Source organism: Mus musculus, chromosome 15 (genome assembly GCF_000001635.26).
Source record: "Mus musculus strain C57BL/6J chromosome 15, GRCm38.p6 C57BL/6J".
Classification (NCBI taxonomy): domain Eukaryota; kingdom Metazoa; phylum Chordata; class Mammalia; order Rodentia; family Muridae; genus Mus; species Mus musculus.
The window spans coordinates 98,435,142-98,450,347 of NC_000081.6; the positions used below are offsets into that span (position 1 = coordinate 98,435,142).

The following is a 15,206-nucleotide window of genomic DNA, read 5'->3' on the forward strand; positions in this document are numbered from 1 at the left end:
TAGAGGAGTGGGGGGTGGGTATGGGGGACTTTTGGGATAGCATTGGGAAATGTAAATGAGGAAAATACCTAATAAAAAAGAAAAAAGAAGAGGGAGAGAGAGAAAGAGAGAGGAAAGAAGGAAGAAGGGAGGGAAGGAAGAAGGAAGAAAGAAAGGAAAGAAAGTAAGAAAGAAAGGAGGGAAGGAATGAAGAAAGAAAGAAGAGGGAGAGAAAGAGAGAGGAAAGAAGGAAGGAGGGAGGGAAGGAAGAAGAAAGAAAGGAAGGAAGAGAGAGAGAAAGAAAGAAAGAAAGAAAGAAAGAAAGAAAGAAAGAAAGAAAGAAAGGAAGGAAGGAAGGAAGGAAGGAAGAAGGGAAGGGAAGGGAAGGGAAGGGAAGGGAAGGGAAGGGAAGGGAAGGGAAGGGAAGGGAAGGGAAGGGAAGGGAAGGGAAGGGAAGGGAAGGGAAGGGAAGGGAAGGGAAAAACAAAACAAAACAAAACAAAACAAAACAAAACAAACCTGTCCTTTGTGCAGTCAGTCCAGAGTCACAACGAATGTCTGTCTGTCCACCCTCCTCTCAAAATCCTGAACCAGAAAGATGTGACTTAATCCTCTTTCTCCTCTTCTTTTCCTTTCCCATGCTGGCCAGGGACAAGGCAATCTTGGAGTTTCCACCTTCTCTAAAACTTTCCTCCCCATGTGTGGCCGCTTGTCCACAAGGTGGCTGACCTCCATACCTAACTCAAACAGCATGGCTGCCATCCTCCATCTCCCTCCTCCAGGGAGCTGCGGAGATTGACAGCTTGATGACCTAAAGCTTTCCTTTTTCAATTCTAATAAAATTTTCCTCAAGCTTCAAAAAAAAAAAAAAAGGAATAAAAGAGAGAGGGAAATGACTGAAAACTAAGCTAGGGTGAGCAAGGAAAATTCCAGAATATTGTGGTAGGAAATTTGTCTTTATTCATGGGGAACACACCTAAAATGCTAGACTAAGAATTAGGAAAACAAGGATGGGATATTTTTCCTGGCTCTACCACTCAGTCTCACATTTCCCATGGGCACAATAACAGTAGCTCCCCAGGCCTCAAATACTTCCTAGAATTGTTGTGAGAACAAGCAAGAGTAAGAACGTTCTCTGGATACAATTTTTTTTAACATTAACAAAATTTCATGTGCGGGTAAGTAAGAATGTCTGACTTCTGCTGAAGGGGAGAGGAGGCGAGTGGGGAAGTTTGGAACAGCCCCGGACCTGTGTGGTATAGTGTTCTTTAGATGCGATGAGAATGAGGGGCTCTGTAGTGAAGACTACAATGTACACATGACCCCACTGTATTACATATCTGGTAAACCTTTTGGAGCAGAAATGGAATTCTCTGAACTACAAGCGAAGAGTGCTGAAAACTTGTCCCAGGTGTACGCAGAAAGCAGCCTGCTCGAGTTCAGACAAGGCAGGGGGAAATGTTGGAGCAGACAAGGTGATGTGTTAGATGACAAGATAAAAGGCATAGGAACCCAGTCACAAAAGAACACACATGATACGCAGTCGCTGATAAGTAGATATTAGCCCAGAAGCCCAGAAGCTAAGAATACCCAAGATACAATTCACAAACCACATGAAACTCAAGAAGGAAGATCAAAGTGTGGATACTTCGATCCTTCTTAGAAGGGGGAACAAAATACCCATGGAAGGAGTTACAAAGTGTGAAGCAGAGACTGAAGAAATGACCATCCAGAGACTGCTCCACCCGGGGATCCATTCCATAAACAACCACCAAAACCAGACACTATTGCATATACCAACAAGAGCTTGCTGACAGGAACCTGATATAGCTCTCTCCTGAGAGGCTCTGCCAGTGCCTGACAAGTACAAAAGTAGATGCTCACAGCCATCCATTGGACGGAGCACAGGGTCCCCAGTGAAGGAGCTAGAAAAGGGCCCAAGGAGCTGAAGGGGTTTGCAGCCCCATAGGAGGAACAACAATAGGAACTAGCCAGTACCCCCAGAGGTCCCAGGGACTAAACCACCAAGCAAAGAGTACACATGGTGGGACTCATGACTCCAGCTGCATATGTAGCAGAGGATGGTCATCAATGGGAGGAGAGGCCCTTGGTCCTGTGAAGGCTCTATGCCCCAGTGTGGGGGAATGCCAGGGTCAGGAAGCGGGAGTGGGTGGGTTTGGTGAGCAGGGGTAGGGGAGAAGAGATAGAGGGAAGGTGTTTTTCAGAGGGGAAACCAGGAACGGGGATGACATTTGAAACGTAAATAAAGAAAATATCCAATTAAAAAAACACACACACACACAGGAAACCTCACCCTGCTCTCCACTTTATTCCAAGGAAATAATCACTAATGGCCTGGAGCAACCACAGCGTCATCACGGAGTTCGTTCTCACCGGGCTCTCTGACGACCCCCTGATCCCGGCTCTACTTTTTGCTCTATTCCTGGGGATTTACGTCCTCACCATGACGGGGAACCTGACGATGCTGCTGGTGATCACGGCTGACTCCCACCTCCACACACCCATGTACTTCTTCTTAAGCAATCTGTCGTTCGTAGATCTCTGCTTCTCATCCGTCACGATACCGAAACTGCTGAAGGACCTCCTATCGGCGAAGAAAACCATCTCAATAGAAGGCTGCCTGGCTCAGGTCTTTTTTGTGTTTTTTTCTTCTGGTACTGAAGCCTGCCTGCTCTCTGTCATGGCTTATGACCGCTATGCTGCCATCTGCCATCCCCTGCTCTACGGCCAGGTGATGAGAAATGAGTTGTGTGTAAGGCTTGTGGTCATCTCATGGGGCGTGGCCTCTCTCAACGCAACCATCATCGTGCTCTTGGCTGTCAACCTGGACTTCTGTGGGGCTCAAACCATTCACCACTACACCTGTGAGCTGCCTGCCCTTTTCCCCTTGTCCTGTTCCGATATCTCCATCACTGTCGTCGTCCTGCTTTGCTCCAGCTTGCTGCATGGGCTGGGAACCTTTATCCCTATCTTCTTCTCCTATGCCCGCATTGTCTCCGCCATCTTGAGCATCAGTTCCACCACCGGGAGGAGCAAGGCCTTCTCCACCTGCTCTTCCCACCTCGCTGCAGTGACCTTGTTCTTTGGGTCTGGCTTTCTTTGCTATCTCATGCCGCCTTCTGGTTCTTCTCTGGACTTGCTCTTGTCGTTGCAGTACAGCGCAGTCACGCCCATGCTGAACCCCCTCATCTACAGCCTGAAGAACCAGGAGGTGAAGGCGGCTGTGCAGAGGACCCTGAGAAAGTATTTGCTTTAGGTAGTAAACTCTGTAAAATTGCCTAATTATATTATTTTATCATGCATCCTTCAATCACATAGTGTCAAATATTTTGGGGGGCGAGGGGGGTCTCTTCTGGGACTTGCCTGAACATCTAATCTCATCATCCCAAAGTATGGTGGGTTTTTCTTGATTTTGGACTTTTATTTAGAAAGTCTGTTGGCTGGAAGATAGTTTTCCACTGAATAGAATAATATGACAGCAAAATAAAAGAGGTGGACATGGTTGTTGGAAACATGGCACAATACTTGACTAGTAAGTACAGGGCTGCTCCCGCCAAAAAGAAGGAGGAAAGGAAGGGAGGGAGAGAGGAAGGAAGAGAAGGAGGGAGGGAAAGAGAGAGGGAGGGAAAGAGAGAGGCAGGGGAGATGTAATGGTCACCTCGGGATATTCTGACTCTTAACTGTGAAGACTTAATGAATTTTCTAATGACAACTTTACAAAAATGAAAGAAAATCCTATGTCAAAAGCTCAAAACTGAATGTAGACTACTGTGGACATATGAATGCTGCAGCTGAAGCTATGGATCACTGCAACAAAGTCTTCAGGAAAGACAATATATATCATTAAGTACCTACTAATAACAAAACTTAAAATGTCGAAGTGTTCAAGTACAAACTATGAACAGATAACAAGACCTGAGCCCAGGGCGTGGCTCAGTTGGTAGAGTACCTGCCTAGCGTTCACAACACCCTGGGTTTGATCCCCAACACCTCACACACTGAGCACAATGGCACACACCTGTTATCTCTCCCCTCAAGAGCACAAGAGAATTACAAGCTCAAAGCCATATTGACCTAGTTCAAGGCCATTCTCAGCTGCTTGAGACTCTATTTCAAAAGTCAGGAGAATACTTAAAGATAGCTTTGTCTGTAACATGTTGCAAGAACAAAAACCTGAGTCCAATCCCTGGTACCCACATAAAAAGCTGGGCATGGCAGTGCACACTTATAATCTAAGCTCCAGGGAATTGGAAACAGGCAGACCCCTGAAGCCTGTCTAACCAGTCAGGGGGCCCCAGGTCATAGTGAGGAGAAGACCATGCCTCAAAAAACAAGGTAGATATCTCATAAAGAATTACACCCAATTACACTCTAGGCCCCTCACACACATATACAGAAGCACACATAACCACATACAGGTGAGCATTATCCTTACACATACACCAAAAAATGAAGGACAAACTAAATATAATAAAAATAGAACAAGAGATAACTAAAAATGAAATTAATGAAATGTTAAAAATTAATCCGTGTGCCAGTTCTTTTTTAAAAATTATAAAATTTGGCATATTATAGAGATGGTATTCAAGAAAAAAAAGATGGAGAAACCAATTATAAACCACTGAGATAAAGAATAAACATTAGCCAGGGTTAGTGGTGCAAACCTGTCGTCTTGGCACTTGAAAGACTGAGGCAGGAGGACTAGAGGTTGGAAGCATGGACTACACAGAAAGACCCTCCCTCCCTCCCTCCCTATCTCCAAAGAGAGAGATGAAAGGCATGGAGACAGATAAAGAATGAAAGTGAGCCATTAGATTGGAGTTGGGGTCAAAGAAGCTGGGTGTTGAGGTGCATACCTATAACCTCAGCTCACAGCAAGCTGAGGCAGGAGGATCATGAGTTGGTCACTCACAGCAAGGACCTTTCGCGCATAAAGTAGAATAATAAAGAAAAATAAGAATAATAAAATATTCAAAAGAGCAGATGCACTGCCAATTTTTCAAGTTACCGTGACTAAACTTTAATGCTATTCACCTTTTTCCAGAATAGAACAATGAAGAACCTTATACATTTCAGTGCTAAAGCAATTATTGTTCAAAATCTGGGGGAAAAAATCAATAGTCTCAAATGGCTATATGGAACAGCAATCCTAAATAAAATATTAATTCATTTGATTCAAAAGTGTTACTGAAAGCTGACTAGCCCATGACCAGGTAGAATGTATTGCTGATTTGATTCTTAAAACGAGTAGGTTAGGTGCTGGAGAGATCGTTTAGTGGTTAAGAGCACTGACTGCTCTTCCAAAGGTCCTGAGTTCAAATCCCAGCAACCACATGGTGGCTCACAACCATCCGTAACAAAAATCTGATGCCCTCTTCTGGAGTGTCTGAAGACAGCTACAGTGTACACACATATAATAAATAAATAAATCTTTTTTAAAAAACTGGTAGGTTAAATGAAATGATCATATATTCACCTGATAAATTGTTTTTTAAATATTTTCACTTTTTTTTTTAAACTCCGAGTACTATGTGTGTATTGGGTCGGGGGTAGGAACATGAATGCAGTTCCATAGAGACCATATGGATTAGGACCCCCACCCCCTGGAGTTACCGTTATGGGAGGTTGTAAGCCCCGCTGATGTGAGTGTTGGAACGGAATCCAGGTCCTCTAAAGAACAGTATGAGAGTATGCATGTCTAACAGCTGAGCCAAGTCTCCACACCGCCTCCTGATTCTTATTAGGGGGTCAAATATTCGCTGAGCAGTGGTGGCGCACGCCTTTAATCCCAGCACTCGGGAGGCAGAGGCAGGCGGATTTCTGAGTTCGAGGCCAGCCTGGTCTACAGAGTGAGTTCCAGGACAGCCAGGGCTACACAGAGAAACCCTGTCTCAGAAAAAAAAAGAGTTAAATGTTCATATTATTATCTAATTCTTATTATTATTAAAGTTAACAATTATTTTTGACCTGAGCTGCTTAATATAAACTCAAGTCATGCTTTCTTTCATGAAAATATTTACCTTCAGAAAACAATTGGATGAGGGCGGGACCGTGAGGGCTGTGCTCTACACAAAGAACGACAGGCAACTTCTGCAAGGCAGAAGAGTAGTCTTCCCTGGGAAAGAGCACACCAGCTGCCTATCCAACACCAAGTGTCAGCCCTGAAAAACTGCATACAGGGGGCATGTAGACTGAACAGGTTCTATCTAAGAATCGATGTGTGTGTGTGTGTGTGTGTGTGTGTGTGGTATGTGTGTGTGGTGTGTGGTGTGTGTGTGGTGTGTGTGTGTGGTATGTGTGTGTGTGTCTGTGTGTGTGTCTCTGTGGGGGGGTGTGGTGTGTGTGTGTGTGTGTGTGTGTGTGTGTGTGTGTCTCTGTGTGTGTCTCTGTGGGTGTGTGTGTGTGTGTGTGTGGTATGTGGTGTGTGTGTGTGTGTGTGTGTGTGTGTGTGTGTGTGGTGTGTGTGTGTCTGTGTGTGTGTGTGGTGTGTGTGTGTGTGTGTGTGTGTGTGTGTGTGTGTGTGGTATGTGTGTGTATAGTGTGTGTGGTGTGTGTGTGTGTGGTGTGTTGTGGTGTACGTGCATGTCTGTGTGTGTGTGTGTGTGTGTGGTATGTGTGTGTGTGGTGTGTGTGGTGTGTGTGTATGTGTGTGTGTGTGTGTGTGTGGTATGTGTGTGTGTGGTGTGTGTCTGTGTGTCTGTGTGTGTGGTGTGTGTGTGTGTATGTGTATATATGTGTATGTATGTGTGTGTGTATGTGTGCATGTGCGTGTGTGTGTGTGTGTGTGGTATGTGTGTGTGTGGTGTGTGTGGTGTGTGTGTATGTGTGTGTGTGTGTGTGTGGTATGTGTGTGTGTGGTGTGTGTCTGTGTGTCTGTGTGTCTGTGTGTCTGTGTGTGTGGTGTGTGTGTGTGTATGTGTATATATGTGTATGTATGTGTGTGTGTATGTGTGCATGTGCGTGTGTGTGTGTGTGTGTGTGTGTGTGTGTGTGTGTGTGGTATGTGTGTGTGGTGTGTGTGTACATGTAACAAGTAATTTAAAAGGCCATGAATTTGAAAGAAAGCAAGAGGAAATAGATGAGAGGGTTTGGTCAGGGGGAAGGGAAGCAGGGAGTAATGTAATTACATTATAATATCAAAAATAAAAGAAATAATTAAAAACTTTACCTCTAAAAATATAAAGCCATAAGCTTCATGATATAAAAATCACAATGAGGCCACATCACATTGTGAAGAACCATGTGTTTTATTAAGGTCTGTTAGCTAAAATTTTAACAATATTTATAAAAACCAGATTCAAGCCAACTGACATTCAACAGAACAACTAAACCCATTACAGTAACAACTAAACCATTACAATGCCAAGCAAAGATGGCGTTGCAGGATATTTGATCACACTGTGAACTCCAGATTGTGTTGTTTACTGGGAAGACCTGTTTCTAGGTATGGTGTGCCTCAGCCCTAACACATGTATTTAATCCAAGAGCTTTCTGTTTACTGTAAACAGGGTTAAATCAAGTCAACCATAGGTCAAGAGGCAGAGCTAGAAACCATGTGAAAGGGAGTGAGTGTAGGAAAAACCCAAAAGAGTAAGAGGAAGTAAAAAGGATGGATAGAGAGACACATAGAGCTTCTTGTGGGACGTCAAGTCTAGAGGAAGGTCAGCTGGGTGCTTTCTCTGCCTCTCTAAGCTAGCAGGCTTTTACCCCAGCATCTGGCTCCAGAGTCTTCATTGGTAAAATAAAAATTTTTTAAATTGAGGTTTTGTTAAAAACAACATTTGGAGCCCAACAGAGGGCAAGACCACATAGATCGAGAAACCATGCCTGCAGCAGAAAAACTGAGAAGCCAGTAGATTTGGTAAGTCACCTGGGAAGTCTTCAAGGAGAGAGTTAAGGATGGGAAATACCATAATACAAGGCACTGTACAGTGCTATTTTAGATGGCTTGAAAATAGAAGCAGAAAAACGAAAAGATAAATGACATAGTTGAGATTGGCATAATGCTGATTATCATTCCTATCAGTCTGGTGATTCATATTTTATCCTTAATAGCTACAGATTTTTGGTGCCAAATATGAAAAATGGATTGATAAGGTACAAGCCTGCCACACCCACTCCAGTGGAGTCTATGTGACAAGTCCAAAAGCTTGGCCATAGTCCTGAGGCAAAAAGTTTCACCGAAACTGGTCTCCTGGAGTCTTTGGCTTCCTGCAACATGGACGTGGTCCAGAAATGTCCTTGTAACAGTTGGTGAAGGGTTTAGCGTACTTTCTTTCAGGATTGTTTTATTATAAGTGCCTCCAAGGAATGATTTGACAAATAGCTAAGTTAGATTGAACATTGCTTCCTGGCCTCCACCAGTGTCTCAGTATCCTAGGCAATCATTGAGCCAACCTTGGGCTTTGAATTTCATAAGAATGTTACTTATTCCGATGAAATGCCTCTGGTGCTGATAGATAGTGAAAGAAATCAGGCGTTGCAGTTTACTGGATAAGAGTTAGAAATCTCAGGGCAAGTTCAACAAAGTAAACTTAGAATTCTCATTACAGTCATGTATGGCAGACTACACCACATAATAGTAGAAAGAAGGTGGGTTATGGTTTAATAAGGAACTAGAGTAAATACTTAGAATAACAGCTGAGTCACTGCCATATACAGGAATTTACAATGGCCTAGGGAGAAGGTGGATTATACAATAGACCAGAATTGGAACTATGACTAGGGCATGAAGCCCTTGCCCCTGGCTTCTAAAAATAAGCTGACCTTAGGTAGGGCTGATTTTTATCTCAGTTGTAAACACTGCCTGGTTCCTTTAAGCCTTTATGTATGCATTTCTCTGTTTTGTGTCATTATGCATGGTACATTATTCAATGTACATGGCTAATGTGTCACCTGACTTCCTTGTTTTCTTCTGTAATAAAAGTCTGATGCTAGCTTTGAGAAATTACATTCAGATTCAACACTCTCTTGTGTTCATGTCTGTTTATCACTCGCCAACTCCTTGCCCACCTGAGTACTAGGACCCTGACTTCTCCCCCAAGTTTAGGGACCGACTGAGTGCAACCCATAGCACAAGCTTTAGAAAGACTTATAAATGAAGATGAGAAAATACTCAGACACAGGCAGAGGAATTTAGGCAAGAACCTACTGCACCACTGCATGAAGAAACTGAAGAGGGGCAGTCCAAGGTTGTGAGAAAACCAACCTTATTTTATCCAGTTACTAAACAAAAAGTACCACCAGATAATAGGCACCCCCCAAGGCTATAAAGAAATTAAATGGAACACTATAGACATATTAGATTCGAGAAGATTTAAGGAAACAATCGTTTCGTATGTATGCATTCACCCTATGCAAAACAGATATTAAATTCATGGCCAACTCAGAATTATCTCACAAGACTAGAAAGATTTGGTAACAGCAATAATGGAAGCTGGTCCTCAGTTACAATGGAGAACATGGTGGAAAGAGGAATCTACAGTCATAGAACAGTTAAATATGACTGGAAATATTAATATTTCCCAAGATCAGTTGCTGGGTAGAGGTCAGTCTGCTGAGTTGCAGAGGCAGCTTGGCGATCAGACCTTGGCACTGTGTCATTTAGCAGTTTTACATGCTTGGGATAAGGTTGAAGAATCAGAAAGGAGGTCTGAGTCACTTACTAATATTATGCAATGCCCAAAAGAAGTCGTGTACGATCTCTATTCCTAAACCACTCAAGCCTCCCCCAAAGAGGCACCTATTGAACTGTGAGGGCCAACAGGATGGTCACAACATGGATAACACATGGTTTCCTGGTGGTTTATCAACAACTGATGGAAGCAAAACTACTAATTGAAAGTTGCAGCCTATAGACCAGGAGATGGACTGGCCAATACTGAGGAAGGAACCACAAAATCAGTGCAGCACTATTGGCTATAAGACAAACCTAGAAAAGGAAAAGGGAAATCTCCATCTTCTCCAGTTTATGCTCTATCTTTTCCAGTTTATGGTACGTATGCAATGGTATAGCTTTATGGTCATCAAAATGGAAAACCACTAACTGGCAGAAAAATGGCAAAGGTCATGGGAGGCTGGAATGGGAATGGAAAACCTAGAAAAACTTAGCAAGAACATCAACTTTTATATAGTTCATATAGACAGGACAGATGAAACGTCTGAAAATAATGAAATAGTGGACACATTGGCATCATGATTAATTAAGACTAGAATACTAAAATTTTCCAGGGAACAAATTCAAAATAAATCAGCAAGAGTGAGAGACTACACATTTGAAAAACCTGGAAATTTACCCCTGACTGAATTGCTCTGCTTGTCCTCAAACTAACTGGCAATCTGTTCTAATCTTCTGACTCCTTCTCACTCTCTGGCTCATTCTGTTTTCACCTATAACCTGTCTCTGTAAAACTGTCCCAGTAAAATTGCCTCAACTCTCTCTCTCTCTCTCTCTCTCTCTCTCTCTCTCTCTCTCTCTCTCATCTCAACTGACTCTCTTTCCCAGCTCTGCTCTTTAATAAAAGCTGGCTTACAGTTTCAGAGGTTTGATTCATGGCAGGGAGCATGGCAGAGTGCAGACAGGCATGGTGCTGGAGAAGCTGAGAGCTCTGCATCTTGATCCCAAGGCAGCAAAAGGAGACTATGTGCCACACTGAGCATAGGAGACCTCCAAACCAAATCCCCCTCCCCCAGTGACATACTTTTCTCCAACAAGGAACACCTCCTAATAGTGCTACACCCTGTGGGCCAAGCATTCAAACACATGAGACTATTGGACCCATTCCCATTCAAACCGCCATACTGGGCTAGTGAGATTTGGGTGCACGTGAGCTCAAAGACTGAGAGGACATTCCTGAAATGTGTCCTTTCTGCCTTCATTGCTTCCATCTGCCACTGTTCTGGTTCATAGTCTGATTTTGCCTGTTCTCTGGTGTTGGGTTCACAGTGCCCTCCATCTGTTTTGATTCCTAGTGGCATGACAACCAACTCCAGCACTTGGTCATGGTGCTGGATTGTTCAGAGCCAGATGTCAAAGTCCTCCAACATCTAACTCCAACACTCTCACTCTACCTGACTTAGCCATTATGTGCTATCCCTTGAGATCCATCATTCTGTTTGAACGGTGCCACCTTGGTCATTTTAATGTCCACTGTGTTCTTCTACCCTTTGACCTTCTCACTTTTTTTATTGGTTATTTTATTTATTTACATTTCAAATGTTGCCCCTGTGGTGGTTTGTATATGTTTGGCCCAGAAAGTGGCACTGTTGGGAGGTGTAGCCTTGGTGGAGTAGGTGTGTCACTGTGGGCATGGACTTTAATACCTGTGTCCTAGCTGCCTGGGAGCCAGTATTCTGCTTGCAGCCTTCAGATGAAGATGTAGAACTCTCAGCTCCTCCTGTACCATACCTGCCTAGATGCTGCCATGTTCCTGCCTTGATAATAATGGACTGAACCTCTGAACCTGTAAGACAACACCAATTAAATGTTGTTCTTTATAAGAGTTGCCTTGGTCACAGTGTCTGTTCACAGCAGTAAAACCCTGAGACACCTCCCTTCCCTGTTTCCCCTCCACAAATCCCCCCAACCCATCTCCCCTCCCCTTTGCTGTGACTCTCAAAATTCCAAGCTCTTCATTCCATCCCTCTCGCCACCAAGACTCCATTACAGCTTCATTTTCTTTCTTTCTGTTGCAATTCCCTGGTGTGCCATGATGGAAGCACACATTAATGACCCCAGTATCTTTGTCCACGTATTATGTCTTCCATAGTCTCGGGCATTGGAATGCTTGGTCCCCAGTTGCTGTTGGGAATGCTAAGGGGGTGTGAAATGTGTGACTAGAGAAGAGCTTTGAGAGTGAGTAGTCACATCATTTCTAGTTCGCTCTTTCTGCTCTGTGCTTGTAGTTTAAGATGTGAGTTTGCAGCTTCTGCTCCAGCTGCTGTGCCTGCCACATGCTGCCTCCACTCCACCAGCAGTTACTCTGACCCTCTGGAACCATGAGCCCAAATCAACTCTTTCTTCTATAAGTTACTTTGGTAGGGCTGGAGAGATGGCTCAGTGGTTAGATTCACTGATTGTTCTTCCAAAGGTCCTGAGTTCAATTCCCAGCAACCACATGGTAGCTCACATCCACCTGTAATGGGATCTGATGCCCTCTTCTGGTGTGTCTGAAGATAGCGATAGTGTGCACTTATACATAAAATAAATCTTTTTTTAAGATTGATTTATTTATTTTATGTATATAAGTACACTGTAGCCGTTCAGATGGTTGTGAGCCATCATGTGGTTGCTGGGAATTGAACCCAGGATCTCTGCTCACTCCAGCCCCACTTGCTCCAGCCCAAAGATTTATTTATTGTTATACATGAGTACACTCACTGTAACTGTCTTCAGACACACCAGAAATGGCATCAGATCCTATTACAGATGGTTGTGAGCCACCATGTGGTTGCTGGGATTTGAACTCATGACCTCTGGAAAAGCAGTCAGTGCTCTTAACCGCTGAGCCATCTCTCCAGCCCATAAATAATTATTTAAAAAAAATAAGATAAGTTGCCTTGGTCATGGTGTCTTATCACAGCAACATGAGAGTAACTTATGCAGAACTCTCATCTCTCTTCCTCCTTAAATTTTCAAGGGTCTCCCATCACGGAACCAGAATCCCACAGTCGTTTTCCTCCTCGGCCAGAAATCTGTCATATTGCATATGATTTGATTACCTTTATTTCATTATCATAAGTGTGTGCGTGTGCGTGTGTACGTATGTGTGGTCATGTGAGTCTTTACCATCTCCTCCTAGACCTTGACACATCTGTGTTTACTATTTTATCCTAACTTTTAAACTCCTGCTCCATAAGGACTTCTCTAGAGGTATAAGCATACTGTTTTGTCCCGTCATAAGAATAAGAAGTGTCTAAGAAGTATGGTACACACCTGTAATTCCAGCACTTCAGAGGCTGAAACGGGAAAGACATGCCATCAGGGGCTATACAGGGAGACCATATCTCCAAAAAGAAATAAATAGCGATCTTCCTTCACTTCTGCTTCTCAGCCTTATGTCATATCTTCAAAGTCACACCCATCTGTTCATAGACTATTGATTCACTCCTAGATAGAAAGATGGTGATCAAAAAAAAAAAAGAAAGAAAGAAAAAAAAAGAAAGAAAGATGATGATCAAGACACACTGACTTTAAGGAAACTGTCGACAGTAAAGGAGTAAAGGACAGCGTTATAAACAGGTAATTGTATCCGTACAGTGTCATTTCAACTCAGGCCATGAGCACACTGACTTTCCTTCTTCACAGTTTGCCGGTTCATCCTATTTACTTCTGCTCAGATGAATACTAACATGGCCAGGTGGAGAATGTCAGAGAACACTTACTTAAACAAAAGACATCATAATAAAGAGGACACTTGAAGCGGTGCTGCCAGGACCTTTGCTCCTTGTCTTCTACAACTGAGCTGCCAGGACCTTCACTCCTTGTCTTCTACAACTGAGCTGCCAGGACCTTCACTCCTTGTCTTCTACAACTGAGCTGCCAGGACCTTCACTCCTTGTTCTCCTCCACTGAGCTGCCAGGACCTTCTCTCCTTGTCCTCCTCCACTGACCTGCCAGGACCATCGCTCCTTGTCCTTTTCCACTGAGCTGCCAGGACCTTCACTCCTTGTCCTCTGCGATTGACTTTTGGGGCTCTTGGTGACATTTTCCTTCCTCGGTACATCCTACCTTCTGTACTTCCTGGTGGTCACTCCTAGGCACAGAGACAAGCCCACCCCAGTCTGTTTGTCTTTCCACTTCTACCATCTGTGAAATGCCGCTGCACCCAAAGCTCTGTCTTTGGCAAGCTTTGCTCTCCACTGTTCATGCTTTCCTGGTATTGTCCCATTTACCTCCACGGAATCAGTGACCGCCCACTTGGTACTGAATCTATAGTCTAAGCATTTGATGTTACTGTCTTATTTCAAAGGAAACAAAATCGAGCACATTTTTTCATACATTCACAAAACAAATATTGGTTAAATTAACGAGCAATCTTAACACTGCGCCCATACGCTTTTCCCATTAACAAATCAAACCCTGTAGTCTTGTTTGCCTCACCTAAAACAGAAGAAACTTCCTGTGTGAAAATCACGTCATCGCCAGCTGTCTCAGTTTAAACCACTTTGTTTCCTAACTTGGAGTCGACAACCAGTTAAATTAGATCAAGTGTTTCCAAGTGTATTTTAGCCCCTGTTGCATTATAGTTTTTAATCTTCCATGAGAACATAAAAGATTGGCTAAAATGAACTCACTCTGGATTAAATGGCAGCTTTGAGACGATACAGCCCCAACCTACACTCGTTCTGCCTTGTCCCCCACTAAGTCTACAGGGTGACTCTGATCATCACCAAGAAACATCGAGTCCTAACCTTCCAGAAGCACCAAAGACACTGGCTTTGTTTACCTCCGTGTTCTGGGTCTGCATGCCAGTGTCTTAGTTAGTGTTTCTATTGTTGCAACAAAACACCATGACCAAAAAGCAAGTTGGAGAGGGGGTTATTTGGTTTACACTTCCATAGCACTGTTCATCACTGAAGGAAGTCAGGGCTGGAGCTCAAGCAAGGCAGGAACCTGAGGGCAAGAGCTGATGCAGAGGTCAGGCAGGGGTGCTGCTTACTGGCTTGCTTCACGTGGCTTGTTCAGCCCTCTTTCTTAAAGAACCCAGGACCACCAGCCCAGAGATGGCCCCACCCACCATAGTATGAACCCTTCCCAATAAATGACTATGAATATGCCTTACAGCAAATCTTGCGGAGACATTTTCTCAACTGAATTTTCTCCTTTCAGATGACTCTTATATGTCAACTTGGCATAAGCCTAACCAACACACCGGTCAAGAGCAGCATGGTACAAATGCTGCCAGAATTACACCGCATGCAGTTTATAGTTATATGTATTTATATTTTATATCTATTTTCATGCCTTTATTATCAACTTGCTTTCTAGAACGGAGATGTTTCTTTTCTAACAACCCAATGGTACTCGAGAATCAGCCAAGACCAGATCTAACTTTGAATTTGAAGATTGACAGCTGAAGACAACGCTGAGGCCAAGTCTGTAGTTCAGTGGTAAAGTGTTTGCCTAGCAAGTGTGAGTCTGTTAAGTGGATGCCCAATGACATAAAAAAAAAAAAAGTAAACTTCTTTCCAACCTCCATCTCAGG

General features: G+C 43.5%; 1 protein-coding gene across 1 annotated transcript; it reads left to right on the forward strand.

Annotated features, from left to right (window-relative positions):
- Nucleotides 1–2,328: 2,328 nt before the first annotated feature.
- Olfr282 (olfactory receptor 282) lies at nt 2,329–3,256 on the forward strand. Its single transcript, NM_146457.2, has one exon. The coding sequence runs from the start codon at nt 2,330–2,332 to the stop codon at nt 3,254–3,256; it is 927 nt and encodes a 308-aa protein (NP_666668.2). The 5' UTR covers nt 2,329.

Excerpts from the sequence above, each read along its gene's own strand:
- Olfr282 (NM_146457.2), top strand. The coding sequence starts at position 2,330 with ATGGCCTGGAGCAACCACAGCGTCATCACGGAGTTCGTTCTCACCGGG.